Source organism: Scardinius erythrophthalmus (genome assembly GCF_964197995.2).
Source record: "Scardinius erythrophthalmus genome assembly, chromosome: 14".
Classification (NCBI taxonomy): Eukaryota; Metazoa; Chordata; class Actinopteri; order Cypriniformes; family Leuciscidae; genus Scardinius; species Scardinius erythrophthalmus.
The window spans coordinates 39,059,218-39,080,724 of record NC_138234.1 but is presented as its reverse complement, the minus strand read 5'-3'; the positions used below and the strand labels follow the sequence as shown (position 1 = coordinate 39,080,724).

Sequence of the window (21,507 nt, the reverse complement as noted above, 5' to 3'; positions counted from 1 at the left end):
GCCCTCATCGCTGGATCTGCCCAGCACCGAGCCCTCATCGCTGGATCTGCCCAGCACCGAGCCCTCATCGCTGGATCTGCCCAGCACCGAGCCCTCATCGCTGGATCTGCCCAGCACCGAGCCCTCATCGCTGGATCTGCCCAGCACCGAGCCCTCATCGCTGGATCTGCCCAGCACCGAGCCCTCATCGCTGGATCTGCCCAGCACCGAGCCCTCATCGCTGGATCTGCCCAGCACCGAGCCCTCATCGCTGGATCTGCCCAGCACCGAGCCCTCATCGCTGGATCTGCCCAGCACCGAGCCCTCATCGCTGGATCTGCCCAGCACCGAGCCCTCATCGCTGGATCTGCCCAGCACCGAGCCCTCATCGCTGGATCTGCCCAGCACCGAGCCCTCATCGCTGGATCTGCCCAGCACCGAGCCCTCATCGCTGGATCTGCCCAGCACCGAGCCCTCATCGCTGGATCTGCCCAGCACCGAGCCCTCATCGCTGGATCTGCCCAGCACCGAGCCCTCATCGCTGGATCTGCCCAGCACCGAGCCCTCATCGCTGGATCTGCCCAGCACCGAGCCCTCATCGCTGGATCTGCCCAGCACCGAGCCCTCATCGCTGGATCTGCCCAGCACCGAGCCCTCATCGCTGGATCTGCCCAGCACCGAGCCCTCATCGCTGGATCTGCCCAGCACCGAGCCCTCATCGCTGGATCTGCCCAGCACCGAGCCCTCATCGCTGGATCTGCCCAGCACCGAGCCCTCATCGCTGGATCTGCCCAGCACCGAGCCCTCATCGCTGGATCTGCCCAGCACCGAGCCCTCATCGCTGGATCTGCCCAGCACCGAGCCCTCATCGCTGGATCTGCCCAGCACCGAGCCCTCATCGCTGGATCTGCCCAGCACCGAGCCCTCATCGCTGGATCTGCCCAGCACCGAGCCCTCATCGCTGGATCTGCCCAGCACCGAGCCCTCATCGCTGGATCTGCCCAGCACCGAGCCCTCATCGCTGGATCTGCCCAGCACCGAGCCCTCATCGCTGGATCTGCCCAGCACCGAGCCCTCATCGCTGGATCTGCCCAGCACCGAGCCCTCATCGCTGGATCTGCCCAGCACCGAGCCCTCATCGCTGGATCTGCCCAGCACCGAGCCCTCATCGCTGGATCTGCCCAGCACCGAGCCCTCATCGCTGGATCTGCCCAGCACCGAGCCCTCATCGCTGGATCTGCCCAGCACCGAGCCCTCATCGCTGGATCTGCCCAGCACCGAGCCCTCATCGCTGGATCTGCCCAGCACCGAGCCCTCATCGCTGGATCTGCCCAGCACCGAGCCCTCATCGCTGGATCTGCCCAGCACCGAGCCCTCATCGCTGGATCTGCCCAGCACCGAGCCCTCATCGCTGGATCTGCCCAGCACCGAGCCCTCATCGCTGGATCTGCCCAGCACCGAGCCCTCATCGCTGGATCTGCCCAGCACCGAGCCCTCATCGCTGGATCTGCCCAGCACCGAGCCCTCATCGCTGGATCTGCCCAGCACCGAGCCCTCATCGCTGGATCTGCCCAGCACCGAGCCCTCATCGCTGGATCTGCCCAGCACCGAGCCCTCATCGCTGGATCTGCCCAGCACCGAGCCCTCATCGCTGGATCTGCCCAGCACCGAGCCCTCATCGCTGGATCTGCCCAGCACCGAGCCCTCATCGCTGGATCTGCCCAGCACCGAGCCCTCATCGCTGCCCTCTCTAAAACCCGGGACTTTCCCCAAGTATTTTTTGGGGGGGGGCCATAGAGCTCCGTCCTGGCCACTCGAGGGGCCACGGCCACCCGAAGGGGTTTCTCCGCCGTGGCCACCCGAGGGGGCTTCTCCGCCGTGGCCACCCGAGGGGGCTTCTCCGCCGTGGCCACCCGAGGGGGCTTCTCCGCCGTGGCCACCCGAGGGGGCTTCTCCGCCGTGGCCACCCGAGGGGGCTTCTCCGCCGTGGCCACCCGAGGGGGCTTCTCCGCCGTGGCCACCCGAGGGGGCTTCTCCGCCGTGGCCACCCGAGGGGGCTTCTCCGCCGTGGCCACCCGAGGGGGCTTCTCCGCCGTGGCCACCCGAGGGGGCTTCTCCGCCGTGGCCACCCGAGGGGGCTTCTCCGCCGTGGCCACCCGAGGGGGCTTCTCCGCCGTGGCCACCCGAGGGGGCTTCTCCGCCGTGGCCACCCGAGGGGGCTTCTCCGCCGTGGACACCCGAGGGGGCTTCTCCGCCGTGGCCACCGGAAGGGTCCGCACCGCCGTGGCCTCCGGAAGGGTCCGCACCGCCGTGGCCACCGGAAGGGTCCGCACCGCCGTGGCCACCGGAAGGGTCCGCACCGCCGTGGCCACCTGATCAGCCTGTTCCTCCATGGTCCCCTGTTCAGCCTGCACCGTCTTGATCACCTCCTCTGTCTGTCCTGCCACCATCCTGGAGTCCGTACTTCAGAACCTGGTCCACCTTCCCGTCACGGACTCCAGGATGCCCACCCCCCCTCCCGTATGCTGCCTTCTTCGGCGCGGGACGCGCCTTGCGGGAGGGGGGAGTAATGTCACGGTCACGTTCTTCTGTCTTCGTCTGTGTGTGCACTACACTTCCCAGAGTCCTCAGTCGTCATCACCTGCACCTGGTCCTCATCATCCTCATCATCATCATCACCGTCACCTGTCTTCCCTCATAATCTTCTGTGTATTTAAGTTCCTGTCCTTCACTTGTCTTTGGTCGGTTAATGTTTATGGTTAGGTTGTCTATTGCCAAGGATCTTTTATTCTGAGCACACGCTCCCTTTTTGTTTGTATTTGTGAAGTTTGTGAATTAAAACCTTGGAAGTTATCTGTGAGTTCGTCTCCTCCTTCATCCACCCTGAGAGAGCCTGACAGTATGAATCCAATATTCATACATTGTACAGCTTCCAATAATTCCTATTTAAAGGCTCCAGGCCCAGATGGAATACCTGTAGAAATTTATTAGAAATGTTCTAAGAAGCTACAACCACACCTTTTGGAAATGTTTAATGAAATCGTATAAAACTGGGATTCTGCCCCCATCAATAATTACTCTTGTGCTGAAACCGGGTAAACCTCCTATAGACAGAGCATCATATCGCCCTATTTCATTGGTGTCCTGTGATACAAAAATACTTTGCAAGGCTCTAGCTGGGAGGATTGAAGTCTATATTCCAAAAATCATTATGAATGATCAGAATGGATTTGTTGTGGAAAGGCAAGCCTTTCATAGTACTCCCAGAGTATTAAACGTAATACATAAGAAACATAATGCAAAAGACCATGCGATTCTGTCCTTGGATGCCAAAAAGGCATTTCGACAGGATTGAGTGGCCCTACCTGTTTGAGACACTTTGGATTGGGAGATGGGTATTTAAAATGGTTGAAATGACAGTACAGTGATCCATCAGCTCAAGTTAACAAATAATAAGATCCCGAATTTAGTTTGGGGAGAGGTATGTGGCAGGGATGCCCAATGTCTCCTTCATTGTTTTTATTTGCGATTGAACCCCTAGCTGTGATCAGTCGAAAAAGATCAGAGGTAATAAAAATTGGAGAGAGAGAGCACCGTATGGCATTGTTTGCAGATGACATACTTTAGTTCTATTTCTAACAAACCTAAAAAAATCCATCACCACATTGACTAGTATTCTGGGTAGATTTGGTAGGTTCTCTGGGTGTAAAGTTAATCATAGTAAGAGTAGTTTATTACTGTTATGGCCAGGATAGGAGCAGGAGCTTCAATTGCCAAATATTAAATTCTATTACTGGGCAACACAGCTGCAAACATCCATGTTTTATTTTTCAAAAACAAATAATCCAGCCTGGATTGATATTGGAAAAGGATTACCGCTCTCATTATACTCATATATGTATATTCAGTGCAAATCAAAACACTTAAAGAAACTCTTAACCCCTTTCTTAGAAACACCATGCAAGTTTGGTATGAGGCTCATTCTTTTTTGGAGGAGACAATAACAACTTCAGTATTTTAACCAATTTGGGGGAATAAAGATTTTATACCAAGAAGGAATGATATGGGGTTTAAAAACTGGATGCTGAAAGGGCTGCATACATTAAATACATTCCACAGTCCAGTGCAAAGGACAATTTCAGGACAATTTCACAGCCAAACTTGCACCAAAATGGAAAGGACCCTACAGGGTAATCCAACAAATGGGGCCAGTAAATTACAGAATAGCACTGGAGTCTACAGGCGAAGATGTTCGTGTTGTTCATGTTTGTAATTTAAAACCCTGTTATCCAACATCCACTGAATTAGAAGCACAAAACAGACAAAAGCTTGTCGACCTCTTTCAAGAATCCTCTGATGAGGATGAAGAATTCTTAGGATTTTAATGTTTCAACATCTCATAAGGAACCATGAGATGTTTTGTCCAATGGAGGGGGAGTGTGACGGAAAAAAAACTACAGAACCCATAATGCACTGCAACAAGTAGGAGGAGTCAGGAGTCAGTAGCCAGAAGGAAATGGAATCAGGTTAATTTAGATGCAGGTGTGTGTGCATGTGGTTGAAGGCTTTTTCCCACTACACCAAGAGCCAAAGTTGAAGCAATTTGAACTGCCTGGAGTCTTTAGACCTCTAAAATGTGCCAGAATTTAGTCAAGACTTGAGATTACTGTGTTTTAAAAGCTTTGTTGCTGCACTTCTTAATCAACAGACAGTAAGCACTGTGAAGTATGATGCCGATCATGAACCAACGAGACTGAAAGTTTTCGTGTCACAAGACTTGCGTCAGCTACACAGTGAACGAGTGTTCGGATGTTCACGATGCCATTCGTTTATCGGCTGTGTTTGAACTGCGTGGGGTTGGAATGCTGTGACCGTGAGTGAATTTCATCTAGTTTTGGACAGGCCTCAGATATTCTGTTTGCACGTTGGACTTCAGGTAGGCCTTGAACAGTTCATCCTCACTCCGAAATGGAGCCTTAAATCACAGCTGACTCTTGGAAAAGATGGGTTTAGCGGACTTTTATCCCATACTTTACACAGCACATTCACACACATCTACACAAGCCCACAAACATCAAACATCCTTCTCTTGAACGCTTTGCTTAAGGACAAAACTTTCCAATGCATTTTGTTTAGTTTGCTTCCCTTATGAACTGAAAATGACTTGATAAACTTCACAAGCATTGTGTCTGAATATTGATCGACATTGTTTAGATCTGTTCAGGTCATTTATCTTTGAAGACTCGTAAATTCTTCTATCTGCTCTGAAAGATGATTGTGATCTAATGATTGTTCATTTGATGATTATGTCATAAGATAAAATGTTTTTTTTGTTCTCGTAATTGTTTTTGCACTTTGATATGCTTTGAATAAGCAAGATGTAGGAAAAAGCAAACGAGTCCCCATTTTGAGTTAAATTAAAAAAGAATGTTTTCAATTGTAAAAGTGAGCTTATTTTGGTATTTGTATTGTTCTGTGAAGCGTGATTGGGGTTACAGGCCTATCTAGAATCACTACGTCACAGACATACTTTTTTCAAATATTTGCAAATCAGGAATTATGTATATTCTTGTATAAGAACGTATTTGGAACCCCCACTTTTTAAAGCATATGAAAGGAGAACTCTTTCCCTATTCTATAAAACGCTATTGGTTGGATCAAAAGAAAATTCTCAGTTGTATCTTTTAGCATGGAAGAAAGATCTACAAGTGGAAATCTCCATAGAAGAATGGGAGAAATCCTGTCTCAAACTGAATCTATCAATAGTAGGTGCAGACTGCTTCAATATAAATGGCTCCTCAGGACATATATAACTCCAGTTAAATTGCATATCATAATATCCCAGCACAAAATGTAATGAGGAAATAGGTATGCTCTTTCACTGTTTGGGAATGTAGAGCATTGCAGGTGTTCTGGAAGGAGGTTTTTGATGTGATTTGTGAACTAATTGGAGAGAGTATTCCCTTGGAAGCTAAATTGTGTTTGTTACATATCTACCCTGTAAATGCAGTTCTAAATGCAAGCCAATGTAAGCTTATAGATTTCAGTTTAATACAAGTCAAACAGGTCATTGCCTTTGCGTGGAAAAGTACTCAAAGATCCTGCTTCTCACAATGGATCAAAGAGATGTCTATCAACCTTGCTTTGGAAAAACTAACATAGAGACAGGTTACATGTATTCAATAAAATATGGATCCCCTTTATACAATTTGTTAACAAATAGATAAAGTGTAATGGCAAATATAATAACTGAGTAAATTTCTGATGTGATGAATTCTTTTCCCCGTAATTTTATGTAATATAATTTTTTCAACTTTTACTATTATTATTACTTTTATCATTATTGTTATTTTATATGTTTGGTTGCTGTATGTGTATATACATGTATTGGTATGTATATATTTATATTTATATGTATGTGTATGTGTACACAAATAATTGAACATGTTATCTATTTTCATTTATTTACTTTAGTTGTTATTATTGATTCATTTTTAATTGTAAATTATATTTTTAAGTTTCTGTATATGTTGGGGTGGGAAAAAGTTCTGTATTGTTCTTGTTTTTTTTTTTTTTTAAATAGTTAAATTAAAATAGAGTTGAAAAAAAAGAAAAGATGGTGTTTTTCGAATATCACCATCTTTCCATGTCTCCTTGCTCAAACCATACAGTAATCCGCTCACTCCCTCTCCCACAGGTTCTGGTGCTGATGACGTGCCTCCTCCTCCTGTCGACACTAAAGAAGGTTGTGAGTGCAGCAAGTTGACTGACTAGCTTAGGACTTCAAAGTACTTTTGTACTCAACACAAAACGTCAGTAAATAAGTTCTTCGTTTGACTGTTTAATTGTGAATTTCAAAACATAAAAAATAAAAACTTAGGATCTTTACTTTTCTTACAAATTAACTGTGCAGTTCTGTGTAGGTCAAAAGACTATTGCTCCAAAAGTCCAGTGGCTTCTGGCTGTTTCGCAGTGTTCTATTTCTTTCATACTAAATCTAACAGCCAATCAAATTACATTATACTAGATCACTGGTAAACTGTTTGCATTCCAATTTCTACATTCCATGTGCAACACAGGTTTTCTCAGGTTTTACAAAATAAACTCAAAATATTATTATTTACATAGAAATGGCTTCAACATATCCCAGCCCCTAATTGACTAGGCCTTAACATAGACATTATCCTTAGAGTGAACACACCAGGTGGAAAACTAGGCGCTGTTTTCAATGCGAGCAAATGATTCGGCATCAGCGGCTCGAGGTCATTGGGGTGATCTGTGTTCGGTGGTTAAGGGTCTCCCATTGATGATGCTCTCAACTTCGCATAGGATAGTGTGTAGTCCCGCATCTTCTAAGAGCTGTTGCTTCACAACAAAGTTCAGCACTTTTCTCACTGTGCGGATTTGACGTTTCCAGATACCGCCGTGGTGGGACGCAGCAGGCGGGTTAAAAATCCATTGCACACCCTTTCTCAACATGACTTCATTGATACGAGACTGATCCAGCTCTGCCAATGCCTCACGCAGCTCTCGTTCAGCACCGACAAAGTTTGTGCCATTGTCGGAACGAATGATTGACACTTGGCCTCTTCTGGCTTGAAAAAGCCGTATGGCATTAATACAGGAATTGGTGTCAAGAGAATGGGCTACTTCTATATGCACTGCCCTGACAGTTAAACATGTGAAGAGCACTCCATAACGCTTAACCTTTGACCTTCCTCTTCTGACCTCGAAAGGTCCAAAATAATCCACACCCGTGTTGGTGAAGGGTGGTTTGTCAGGGAGCAGACGGTCTTCTGGCAGATCCGCCATTTTCTGCTCTCCTGCCTTTGCATACAGTCTTCTGCAAAGGTTGCACTCTGAAATCACTTTTCTTGCTGCTGCATTGGCTCTTGGTATCCAATAACATTGTCGCAATATGGCTAAGACGTGGTTCCTACCTCCATGTCCACACTCTTGATGGATGTGGTGGAGAATGAGGTAAGCTATTCTGTGCTGTTTATGCAGAATGCCAGGATGCTTGGCCTCCTCAGGCATCGCCGATCTGTTCAGACGCCCTCCTACTCAACACATCATCTTGCAAGTATCCAGTTTGAAGATAGAACTGTTCTTTTTCACACGGGAGCCTCCCAGTTGCAAGGCTTGTATCTCCTCTGTGTAAGCTTGTCTCTGACTGTATTTAATCAGTTCCATTTCAGCTCTGGATAGATCTTCCACAGTAGGTGTTCTTTTTTCCAGGTTCTTCTTGCATATCACCATTTGCTGTTCAACTATGGATCTGCATTTCTCTGGATCATTCTCATTCTGCTGTATGTTCTGCTCAAACTCTTTTCTCCTCTCGCTCAGGTGCCGCAACGTCCTTCTCAAGTGCTGCAAAATCCAGGCTGCCGCCTTTTTTAGCTTATGCCAACTGGAGTAATACTCAACGAGCTGGTTCAATGGATCTGTGCACTCGTTTGAGTTTGTACATGACACTGCAGCGGATGTCTTCACCTCAACATCATCTTCAGTCAGGTAAGTACACTGTTCAGGTTGTTCCGGCCATTCAACTTCTTTTCTCAGGAAACTAGGCCCCTGAAACCAGCTCTTACTTTCCATGAAGCTCTGGATCAAACCTCTTGAAGCCTGATCTGCTGGGTTTTGTGAGGTGCTGACATACTTCCACTGAGAAGATGTAGTCGCTTCTCTAATGAAAGAGACACGGTTTGCCACAAATGTCTTGAAACGAAGGGCATCGTTTTTAATGTACTTTAGTACTGTTGTACTATCCGTCCAGAAGACCGACTCCATCAGGTTCTTCTTTAGAACAACTTCAAGTTCTTCTTTCAACATCCGATCGATCTTGACTGCAACCGTCGCTGCTGTCAACTCCATTCTCGGGATCGTGATCTGTTTGAGTGGAGTGACTCCGGACTTTCCCATCAAGAACGATACATGTTTCTCATCCCGGTCATTTTTCAGCAAGAGATCCAACACAACACCATATCCATCTTGACTGGCGTCTGAGAAATTGTAAATTTGAGCAGAATTTGTAGGCCCAAATGCAGGTGGTTTGAAACCTCTGTTCAAACTGAGTTCTGAAAGCTTGTCTAAGTCTGTCAGCCACTTCATCCATGTCTGGCATGACTTTTCCTGGATCTCTTAATCCCAACCTTTCTTCTCTTGACAGAGATCTCTTAAAATGAGCTTGACAGGTAGTAGGAGTGGTGCCAAAAAACCCATTGGGTCATACACCGAACTGACTACAGATAAAATGCCCCGTCTTGTGCATGGCTTGTCTGGCAGGTGTATTTTGAACCTGAAGCTGTCAGAACTTGTGCACCACTGCACACCTAATGCCCGTTCCACTGGTAACTCATCATGCTCCAAATCGAGATCTTTGACTTCAGCCGCTCGTTCATGGTCAGGAATGGAGCTCAGCAGGGCTCTGCTGTTGCTGACCCACTTGGTCAAATGGAAACCATCACTGGCACACAATGTCATCAGCTCCCTCACAAGAGCAATGGCTTTGTCTTCTGTGGCTACCGACTTCAAACAGTCGTCCACATAGAAGTTTTTGAGGACTGTCTGTGTGGCTTCTGGGGTACTCTTTGATTCTGCATCTTCTGCTGTTCTTCTCAATGCGTTTCACCTCTTCTGCACCCTGCAGACACGAAAGCACTTGTGACTTCTCTTGTGTTTTGTGAGCTGTCATCTGCACTGCTGTTCTTTGATGAAGCATCTTCCTTAACAACGTGCAAGATAGCTGGGTGCTTGAGTGAACAATCTGGACAAGAGGCCCTTTTTTTACAGTCCTTGGACATATGACCTGCTGTCAGACACCCAAAACAAAGGCCATTCGTTTTCAAGAACTGAATTCTTTCTTTCAGAGGTGTTCTCCAATCTTGTTGCACAAATTCAGTGCATGGTTCTTCTGACAGTAAAGACAGGGACTTTGAAAGACACTTGCTGACTTGACTGCAAAAGGTTTCTTCTCAGGTTGGCTTTTACTGACATTATTTTTGATAGCAGACACATTCTTTTAGACTCACTTTTTCTGATGCTTGGTTGCTTCTTTGAGTTGTTCTGATTACTTGACGTGGAGCTCAGGATATCTCAAAACAGTGGGTCATTGGCAGCCTTCGCTTGGTGGTACACAAATTCCACTAAATCAGGAAACTGGCTCTTTTTCTTATTCTTTCTTGAATGTCATAAGCATAACTTCTCCATCTTTCTTTCAGTTTGAATGGAAGTCTGGTCTCATGTGCTCACAGCTCCGAATGAGATCAAGTGGCTCTCCACTTGCGAACTGATTGAGGTAGTACAGCCAGTCTTGATGACTTGATGTCTGTTTTACTGTCCATAGCATGCTCGAATGCCCTTACGAAAGATCTGTAAGTCAGAGGATCTCCTGTAAACGTGGGTATATCTCTTTGAGGCAGTTGAGACCAACTCTGTTGTTTAACGAGCATCTCGGTGACTTTTTGACGCTGTAGCACTTCGTGCAGGCTATCTGTAGAAGAATCAGTGCGATCATAATGATTAAGATGCGGCGTGCTGCTGACAGCATCAAACCTTGATGATGACTTTCTTCTATCTGAAGCACCAACTTGAGTGGCTGGCTTTGGATTGAATGTAAGGGATGGCTTACCAGCTCCACGATACACATATTCATACACGATACACATTGTGTTTTTCTTGTCTACGCATCAGGGGTTCAAATCTGGGTCCTGAAGGTGGCTCTAATTAATCATAGCTAAACTCATGAGCATCTTCAAATTCTTCATACACCTTTAATTTGGCATCTGAAGCAGCAAGTTCAGTTTCAAGCTCCAATTGCTCTTTTCTAATTCTCAAGCGAATTTCTTCCTGTTCTATTGCTTCTCTCTTTTTCATTGCTGAAGCTCTTGCCAATAGCGCTTACCACGGAGTTAGCTTTGGACACACTATCATGTGGCCTAATATCATCTTCCTCATCTTTTAAGACATCTGCAATCCATTAGTTTGTGTCTTCTATAAACCACTTAAATTCCGAATATTTGTTCTCATAAGCATCTTGAACCGCTTTCTTATCATCTTCATCTATTAACTCACACAACTCGTCATTAATCTGTTTATACTGTCTTAAAGGGTTAGTTCACCCAAAAATGAAATTTATGTCATTAATGACTCACCCTCATGTCGTTCCAAGCCCGTAAAACCTCCGTTAATCTTCGGAACACAGTTTAAGATATTTTAGATTTAGTCCAAGAGCTTTCTGTCCCTCCATTGAAAATGTATGTACGGTATACTGTCCATGTCCAGAAACTAATACAGACATAGACTCATTACATGCAAAGTGAGATATTTCAAGCCTTTATTTGTTATAATTTTGATGATTATGGCTTACAGCTTATGAAACCCACAAAATCAAAATCCCAGAAAATTTGAATATTACATGAAATCACACAGTAATTACACAGTAATACCATGTTCATTGAACCAGGTTTTGGTTCTTTTGGCAGTGTGGGCAGGTGCAAATCCTGCTGGAAAATGAAGGAAGCATGAAGTGCTCTGAAAATGTCCTGGTAGACGGCTGCGTTGACTCTGGATTTAATAAAGCACAGTGGACCTAAGTCCTCTTTTCTGATGAGAGCAAATTTTGCATCTCATTTGGAAACCAAGGTCTCAGAGTCTGGAGGATGAATGGAGAATGGAGAGGCACACAATCCAAGATGCTTGAAGTCCAGTGTGAAGTTTCCACAGTCTGTGTTGGTTTGGGGAGCCATGTCATCGGCTGGTGTTGGTCCACTGTGCTGTCCACTCAACGCAGCCGTCTACCAGGACATTTTCAGAGCACTTCATGCTTCCTTCAGCAGACAAGCTTTATGGAGATGCTGACCTCATTTTCCAGCAGGATTTGCACTTGCCCACACTGCCAAAAGAACCAAAACCTGGTTCAATGACCATGGTATCACTGTGCGATTACTGTGTGATTTCATGTAATATTCTAATTTTCTGGGATTTTGATTTCGTGGGTTTCATAATCTGTAAGCCATAATCATCAAAATTATAACAAATAAAAGCTTGAAATATCTCACTTTGCATGTAATGAGTCTATATATTAGTTTCACCTGTTAAGTTGAATTCTTGAAATAAATCAAATTTTTGATGATATTCTAATTTTATGACCAGCACCTGTACATATATACATACACTGTAATACACTATCAGACACTGTAATTTGCTCTGGCCCCCTTCCTGTTCGCAGGAGTGATGGGATACTTAAAGGTCCCGTTGCATGCGATTCCATGTTTCAAACTTTAGTTAGTGTGTAATGTTGCTGTTAGAGCATAAATATCTGTAAAATTATAAAGCTCAAAGTTCAATGCCAAGCGAGATATTTTATTTAACAGAAGTTGACTACAAAAAACGGCTCGATTGGACTACACCCCTCTACATCCTGCATTAGTGACATCACCAGAACCGTTTTTTGACTAACCTCCGCCCACAGGAATGCTCCCTCAACTCTACTGGCTACTTGCGCACTTCTTATAACTTAGCCTACTGTGTTTACTCAGCTCTTACGGTGATTTTCTGAAGTAAAACTGACGCTTCATCTTTTGTGTGATGTACAATAAACTTTATTAAACTCATCAGTATATGTTTGATCATCATTCAGACAGCAGACTTGTAGGCTATTAATAAATAATGGATACATAGCCTACAAGCAGATGACAAATACGTTATAACCGTAATTAAACTACTAAACTATACCTGTTTCATCTCTATACAGCACTCTGACTCTGTAGGCATTATTGTCCGACTCGAAATGAACGCTGTTACTGAGAGTTTCTGATATTATCATCATTCCGTGAGATGAATTTTTCCTGACAGACTGAGCGCGAGCACATGAAGCTCCGCCCTCTGTGTCGTCCAGCAGCACCTCATTTGCATTTAAAGGGGACACACTGAAACGGCTCGTTTTTCTGAGCCCCAAAAAATATCAATTTAAACATGCTGTAAAAAATGATCTGTTGGGTATTTTGAGCTCAAACTTCACATACACACTCTGGGGACATCAGAGACTTATTTTACATCTTGTGAAAAGGGGCATAGAACAGGACCTTTAATAGACTATCCTCACTCAATGGCTGGCTGTCTAAGTGGTGTCCGCAAAATAATATAGGGTTCATAGACTATTGGAAAAGTTTTTGGGGCAAACCTGACCTGTTGAAAAGAGATGACATTTATCCCTCCTGGGATGGTGCTGCTCTTCTCTCTAGTAATATGCCATATAGTCTGTCTTAGAGCTCAAACATGACAAACTAGGGCTCAGGTCAGGAAACAGACATACTGGCTAAACCGACCGTCTGTTAGCGGTCTCACATCACAGAAGTCAGATAAATCCCATCACATAGAGACTCTTTCACCTACATGATATCATAGAGGCTGTGTCTGTTCCCTGAACTCTTCTTAATATCATTAATTCATCTTTACGTACCAAAAACTTTTAAGATGGCTATGATTAAACCGCTTGTTAAACTGCAACTTGATCCTACAGAATTAGTCAATTACAGGCCGATCTCGAATCTACCTTTTCTGTCAAAGATACTAGAAAAGGCAGTATTCTCACAGTATTCTCTGTTCCTTTTTTTTAGAAAGAAATTATTTCTGCAAGGATTTCTAGTCAGGATTTAGACCGTCCCATAGTACTGAGACTGCTCTCATTAGAGTCACAAATGATTTGCTCTTATCATCCGATCGTGGTTGTATCTCTATTTGTGTTACTCGATCTTACTTATCCAAACATTAACAGACTGTAGTAGTAAATGAAGAGATGTCTCATCGATCACAAGTTCAGTATGGCGTACCACAAGGCTCAGTACTAGGACTGTTGCTGTTCACTCTGTACATGCTACCATTAGGAGATATCATTAGGAAACATGGCATTAGTTTTCACTGTTATGCTGATGATACGAAGCTCTATATTTCTTCACGCCCTGATGAAACTTACCAATTCACAAAATTAACGGAATGCATAGCTGATATAATTTGCAGCTGGATGACTAGTAATTTCCTACTACTAAATTCAGAAAAAACAAAGATTCTAATTATTGGACAAAAAAACGTCCTCACGTAATAACCTAGAATACTGTCTAACACTTCATGGCTGCTCTGTCAAGTCCTCGTCATCGGTTAGGAACCTGGGTGTGCTCTTTGATACCAATCTTTCATTTGAAAGCCACGTTTCTAGTATCTGTAAAATCGCTTTCTTCCATCTTAAAATATATTTTCTAAATTACGACATATGCTTTCAATGGCAGATGCAGAACAGTTAGTTCATAGCACAATTCAGGCTAGATTACAGTAATGCTCTACTGGGTGGTTGCCCTGCTCGCATAATAAACAAACTACAGCTGGTCCAAAATGCAGCAGTTCTCACCAGAACCAGGAAGTATGACCATATTAGCCCAGTTCTGTCAACACTGCATTGGCTCCCTATTAAACATCATATAATTTTTTAAATATTGCTGATTACTTACAAAGCACTAAATGGTTTAGCTCCGCAGTCCTTGAGCGAGCTCTTAACGCATTTATAGTCCTTCACTATTGCGATCTTAAAATTCTGTCCAGTTAATAATACCTAGAATATCAAAATCGACTGCTGGCGGTAGATCCTTTTCCTATTTAGCACCAAAACTTTGGAACAGTCTTCCTACCATTGTCCGTGAAGCAGAAACACTCTGTCAGTTCAAATCTAGACTAAAAACACATCTCTTTGACCTAGCATACACATAACACATTATAAACTTCTATAATTCAATGTTAGGCTGCATAGATTAGGTCAGCCGGAACCAGGAACACTTCCCATAAATCCTGATGTACTCATTACATCATAAGAAGAATAGTGTCTACGCTAATATTAGTCTCTGTTTATCCCAAGGTTTACCGCAGTCTGCCGGATCCAGGCCGTATCCAGATCTGATGAAAGACCTGCACCTGAACATGATGACAACGCAGTCCTGAAGTGTCAACTAGTCTCTCCCCTGTGAAGGCCCCATTCCTTCCCTTTACCTCTGTACAGACAAGTAATTTGGTGAGGTCAATTTGTAAAGAAAGACTACGCACCTGCGCATCAGTATATTTTCAAACGTGCATACCTATACACTGAACACGCAATTTGCATGTGCACGCCGTCAGCGTTTTCACAGATTTAAGTTTACGCAGAGATGATAACATTTTGAAAAAAAATTCAATGCTTGCACCTTGGAACCCATTTCAAGGTTTACGTTCTCAAGCCACCAGGCACTGTTGTTGTGCAAATGAGCGACCAGAGCGCGTTATGGGTTTTCTGTTAGAAAAGTGCACACTTATGCAATTCTAGTCTAATAAAGGTTGTTTTAAGCCACTTAATCAATGACATTTTCACATTTTATATGACCTAACAGGTCCGTAGCCAGCCGGGGGGTTGAAAGGGGGGTTCTTTTTTTCAAAAAGTGGACCTTTTTGCAGTTTTCTCCTCCTTTTGCATTTAATTATGAGGTTCAAATACTTCATTTTGGTGACCTTTTATGCACTAATTTGTCTTGGTATAGCTTATTACATCCTCACACTATCAGTGAATCGGTGCAAAATAAACTCATAACAGTTAATAAATAAAGGATAACATGACACACATAAAAAAACACTCGCTACAGACGCTACAGACATAACACTCTCACATACTAGGCATCGTAAATCAATTAATATACTAATCATTCCAGATAATTTACCTCAAGCGGTCTGCTTTGAAGTTCTCAGAGGAATAAGACGAAGCATTTCAATTGGCTCCAGTCTGCCGGTATTGGCCAATCACAAAAGTTGATATCGCACAGCCAATATCATTGAATATCCCACTATGTTTTATTATTATAGTTACGCTACATTTATATGGCTATTATATTGTAGACTATTGAGTGGATAAAATATAGAAATCCTTTTAATAAAAAAAAAATATATATATATATAACCCCTCACCCCCAATCATTCAGAGGCTATGCTTCACCGTTGCTTTGAAAAGTGTATGGCGAGAACTCTCTCTGAACTGCACACGCGGCACACACACGTCCAGCTACAATAATCATATTAATTTGAAACAGCAACCCAGAATATTTGTCACAAGCATTGATTAAAACAATGATGACAATAATCACATAAAAAAAGAAAAGAAAAAAACCGACTTAAATTCTGGACCTTGACCTTGGCAGTGAGGGGGAGGGGGGGGGTATATTCTAACCATAATCTAACTACCCGAAACCCCCCCCCCCCCCCCCGTCTACGGGCTTGCCTAATCTAAAGCGAGAACTATTAACAGTTAATTAGTTGTTAAAGCACAATGATTGAATAACTCACTATTTGTATATAGCCTATTAATATATTAAAACTATAGAGACTACAATACATTAACTATGAATTAACTATAAACTAATAGTTTGCAAATTATCTTGAAATTGCAAATTTAAAATTGTCTCAGTTTAATTTCAGTTGATCATGCAGTCCTAGATTAACCTCACACACAAACAAACGGCACACATGCAAAAGCTGTATCGCACGCGTGCAACTGATGTAAATTTGTTCATTGCCCAGATTGATTTTATCATTGCATGTACTATGATTTAGCGAGGGCTGCCTGGAGGTGGTGCAAAATGCCAGCGCATTCTGCTATCAAAATAAACGTACAAATCCCGACCTAGTCTGGCATCCTTCATTCCACCCCTCCTACAGTACCTTGCGATTGAAATGATCCCCTTAAATGCATGTGAGATCAGTGGGACAAATTTATATGCAGCCCTTTCCATTAAGTCAAATGTGAGGTATGTGCCCAGTGAGATGATAAAGCAAGGCTGTTCCATACCTTTAGCTCATGGAGAGGGTTATTTTTAACATGGGATGTTTCACCAAACACCAGCCAAATTCCTGTTAAACATCAGACTGACATTTGACAAGAAATGCTATGCTTAGAATAAATAACTTTCGAGATAGTGGAGGATTGTTGTTTAACTGCACTCCTGCAAAGTAGTTCCAGGTCTTGATCGCATTAGTTTCATGATACTTCATCAAAGTCTTTCACTTATTTAAAATCAATACACTTTACCACCAGGGGTGTGCAGTAATGGATTACAAACACTCCTGTTAATCTAAGTAGTTCTTTTTTTTTAAATCAGAAAGAGTACTTTTTAAATAGTTTAAAATTGTGTATTTTTACTTTTACTAGAGCACATTTTATGTACAATTTTGTTTATATGCATAAACGTGTTAATGAATAATAAATTGGATAGGGAGAAAGTAATCGGTCTCCTGACTCCTGTCAAATCTATTGCACATACAAAAAACCTTAACCACAGGTTTAGGTTTGGATCTAAACCGGCAGGTTCTGCTTACCAGATCTATAGGCTATATCTACAGGGCCTAAAATTTGGTGCGAGGTTGCGGCTATTGAGTACAATCAGTGCCTGTCCTCCCTATACACAAAGCACGCAAGTTGCGTAGGGCCCCCGAACCACCAGGGGCTCTCAAAATGTTTTAATGACTAGGGCTGTGTTTTAGTTTAAGTTTCGGATTCTGTCTTACAGAAAGCGATTGAGAAAACATGATGATGCATTCCGTTGCTTTACTTTGGAGCGGTGCGCTGTCGCCCTTTCTACGTAACATCAAAATCAGTAAAATCATGTAGCATGACTGTCGACTTTCTATGCACGCGATCCGAGATGGAGAGAAACACAGATAGTCGGGTAAATAAAGACTTCGGATGTCTGCTTAGACGAACATATAGAGAGAGGTGCGATCTGCACTGCACTGCACTGTCACCTTCTAAAAGTCTTAATAAAAAAAGAAAAATAGCTTATCATGACTAAATGTACTTTAATTGGAGGACCAAATTCAGTATGCACCTTACTGATGACCCATGCGTGGTGATAAAACTACAGCTTGTTAATAAACACTGTTTTTTGTTTGATTCATTTCATACAATCTGCACTTGCACAAAAATATTTTTCAGTCAGCAAAATGTTTTGTTCCAGTAAGTTGTGAATGCTTCCAATATAGCAGTTTCTTTGCCGAGAGCGCCGCGGCCCTGCAAAGAGATGTGCTTTTGTGTATTTTTCTTTTCTTTTGAAGTTTCCCCAGAAATACTTCCATATTTAATGCACATTTTCCTTACAAATTATATTATCAGCATAGCAACTTGAGTAAATGTAGCTGTGTAAAAGGTAGGGGATGATGCCCCCCCTTTACCTATGTGCATTTACATTTAAATTGTAACATATTCAATGGAATTGGATTACAATGTAGTTCATGTTAGCTAGCGATAAGATAGCGATCTTAACCTATTTCAGTGCACTAGGTGAGGTAAACGGTTTGATAATATTGGTGATCACTAAACACTAAAGAGAGAGATTGGCTCTTTTTAATCTCTTTTTAACCCATCTCTGGTGTGTAATGTTGTGTGAGTTTCTAAAGGTTTTTATACTCTCTGTACTGTTCAGAACATTGATATTTTATGTGCAACAATTGATCGCTCAGTGTTTAAGGCCTTACAACTGATTTTAAATCTATTTTTGTTCATACATTATGATTTAAATGGTGATGAGTGTGCTGCAATTTCATATTTTCATCTCTGTAATAGACTATCTGTGTTGCTTTGATGTATTTTAAAAAGTTGGCAGTCAAAATTAAAACTGTTGGATGATAGATATTCTTTGACAAACAACAAAATATAATGTGAGTTACAGTATAACATTTTTATACAGTTTTCAAATGTTTTGAATTGTAGTGTACAGTGTTTATTATAGGGGGAATAATCTGCAGCTCACTACTCATGAGTACTTTCAAATAAGCTAATCTTTGACTATTACTCAAGTAGTTTTTACTCTACTCACACTACATTTTTTGGAAAGTAATGGTACGTTATTACTTTCACTTTTTTTTTTTTACTCTTTTCACCCCTGTCTACCACAGTAAAATAATTAGGAAAGGATATTTTATAAAAGTGGCATGTTTTAGCACTGTTGGTTATAGTGTTTAATTATTTTTTATTCATGTTTTGAAGAACTTCATTATTTGTGAAAAATACTGTTGGTCGACCACTACTTATACGGACTGAAAAACCAAATGATTGGTTGTGCTGGACCACATTGAACCAACTCAGAGGAAGATAGGTTATAAGGTTTACTAGTCTTTGAGAATCAGCGGTTTATATTTCTTAAGATAATGTAACACTATATAGTAACATTCAAATGAATTCAGGAAACTTAAATTTAAAATATGCTCTTTACTTTACATTCATATAGTATTCTTTTAGTAGTTTTGTTAGTTCATTTATTTTTTGTTAATCAAATTCCCTGTGTTGATAATACAGCAAGAGGCTCTACAAGTTATCAGTATCTCTCAAATCCTTCAGACTGGTCAGTTGACAAACTCACTCAAATATACATTATTTAATTAAGATCAGATGTCATGCTTACTGATAGTGGTACTTTGTGATCAAGGTCGGCACCACATAATTGCCAGCAATCAATTTTTTCCAGAAGATTTTTTTTTCCAGATAAAAACACCAAGGGAGGCCTCAGGAATGCCAGCTAATGTCCATTTTGGCCAAAGCAAGAGCAGTGCAAATTAGCATAGGGTCGCAGATAAGCAGAGGCATTCCTAATAAATGAGAATGAGTGGAGAAACATCTCTCCCTTCTACACTCGTCTTCGGTGCGTCCTCCTACAGCAACCATCACAGCATGACAAGCACAAAATGGGCTAAGACTGCTTTTTTCTGATTTTAAATAATGGTGCAAATACCCGTAAATTGACTAGCACAAACCTTAGTAAATCACATTGAGTGGTATATTAAAAACGCTCCTCCCATAAATTTTCCGTCTGAAGGGGAAACGCCAACAAACGCATATGCAATAACAACAAAACATATATATATAATGTGTCCATGCCTTTTCAGCACTAATTTTTCAATGCGTGTCTTCAGTAAATCAGATAGGGGGAGTTGAGTTAACTGTGGTATATACTGTTGTGCTGTTCTCTGAAAAAGTTAAAGATTCTGATTTCATGGTAATTCCAGGAGCCACATTTTATCCTCACAAGACACAAAACTAAAGCATACCTTGTGATTTTTGTTTTTCACCTTGTGGTTCAGGACTTAGACATTTTAGAAGCTGGAGAAATAGCACCACCAGGAATATTTACCAACTAAACCCTGGTTGTCTTGCTCATTACTGGTACCATCAGCAGCTCGTCTGTATTCACCAGGAGCATGTCACCAGAACAATGAACTACGTTCATTTCACATTACAGCTAGTAACACCGCCTGACCGCAACCATGATAAACTACTAAATATAAAGGATGCATTGATTTGTTTGAGCTTTTATGGTTCTCTTACCAGTTTCTGGGTGAGGCCTGGTGGGACCCAGTCATAGGTGACTGTGTTGAATGTTGGGTCTTTACGGGAGACCACTGGGTTGGTGACAATCATGCGGTTGCGTTTATAGACCCTCATGCCGTCTCCTCCCTTAACCTTAGCTGTGAGATGGGCATAGCGGGACTCTGCCAGCAATCTCCCCACCTTGAGGTCGTCTTCGCTGTCGGAGCTGGACACATGCTCCTCCTGACCACAGTGGCACTGTGTGCAAGCTTTTCTGCAAAAATTAAGATTAAATTGTTGTTTATTAGGCACTGTACCAGCTACGGCTTATCAGTAGAGGCAGTGTCTCGTCAATAATAATACATATTATTATAATAATACAATACAATAATAATAATGTTTTATTTATAAAGCGCCTTTCCCAAGCTCAAGGTCGCTGTTCAAGAAGATAAAAAAAACACAGCATTAGTATGCATCAATAGTACATATACAAATATACATTACCAAAACAGCAGAACACTAAACAGAGGAAGGTTGGAAATACGGTAAGAAAAGATTTTAGTTGAGATTTAAATGAGGATATAGTAGAAGTGTCACATAAAGTTAGAGGAAGAGAATTCCAGAGTTTCAGAGCCACATCACTGAAGGATTGAAAGACAAAAACGAGGTACAGTAAGTTTTAAGTCAGATGATGAGAAGAGGATAAGAGAGAGTGAGGAGGTGAATAATAGTGCAGAAGTTCAGATAAATAAATGGGAGCAAGTCCATGAAGACATTTAAAAGTTAACAAGATAATTTTATACTGAATGCGGAGAGGAACAGGTAACCTAAAGACTATAGAGCAGAGGGGTAATGTGATCAGATTTCTTGACTTGATTGATGATTCTGGCAGCAGAATTATGAACATATTGTTGTCTAGGGATTGTTTAGCAGGCAAGCAGCCCAAGAAGTGAGTTACAGTAGTCGAGACAAGGTTATCAAAGCATGAATTCGTTTCAGTATCTTTAGTGCTCAGAGCAGGTACAGTAGCAGTCGGGTAATATTGCAAAGGTGGTAGAACGCCGTCTTGGATATAGAACCATATTTTAATTTCTGCAATACAGGTATTCAGTATGTCCAGAGGAACAGCAGAGATGGAGCGAGCCGTGGCCAAGCAGAGATGG

The 21,507-nt window shown here is 42.5% G+C and overlaps 1 protein-coding gene across 1 annotated transcript in view; it reads right to left on the bottom strand.

The window, feature by feature from the left end:
* The window catches only part of lmcd1 (LIM and cysteine-rich domains 1), a 79,160-nt gene that overhangs the window by 44,944 nt on the left and 12,709 nt on the right, over positions 1-21,507 (bottom strand). The window contains exon 3 of the mRNA XM_081384395.1: positions 20,363-20,618. Within this exon, the coding sequence (XP_081240521.1) occupies positions 20,363-20,618 (256 nt within the window). The remainder of the gene's footprint in view (positions 1-20,362; positions 20,619-21,507) is intronic.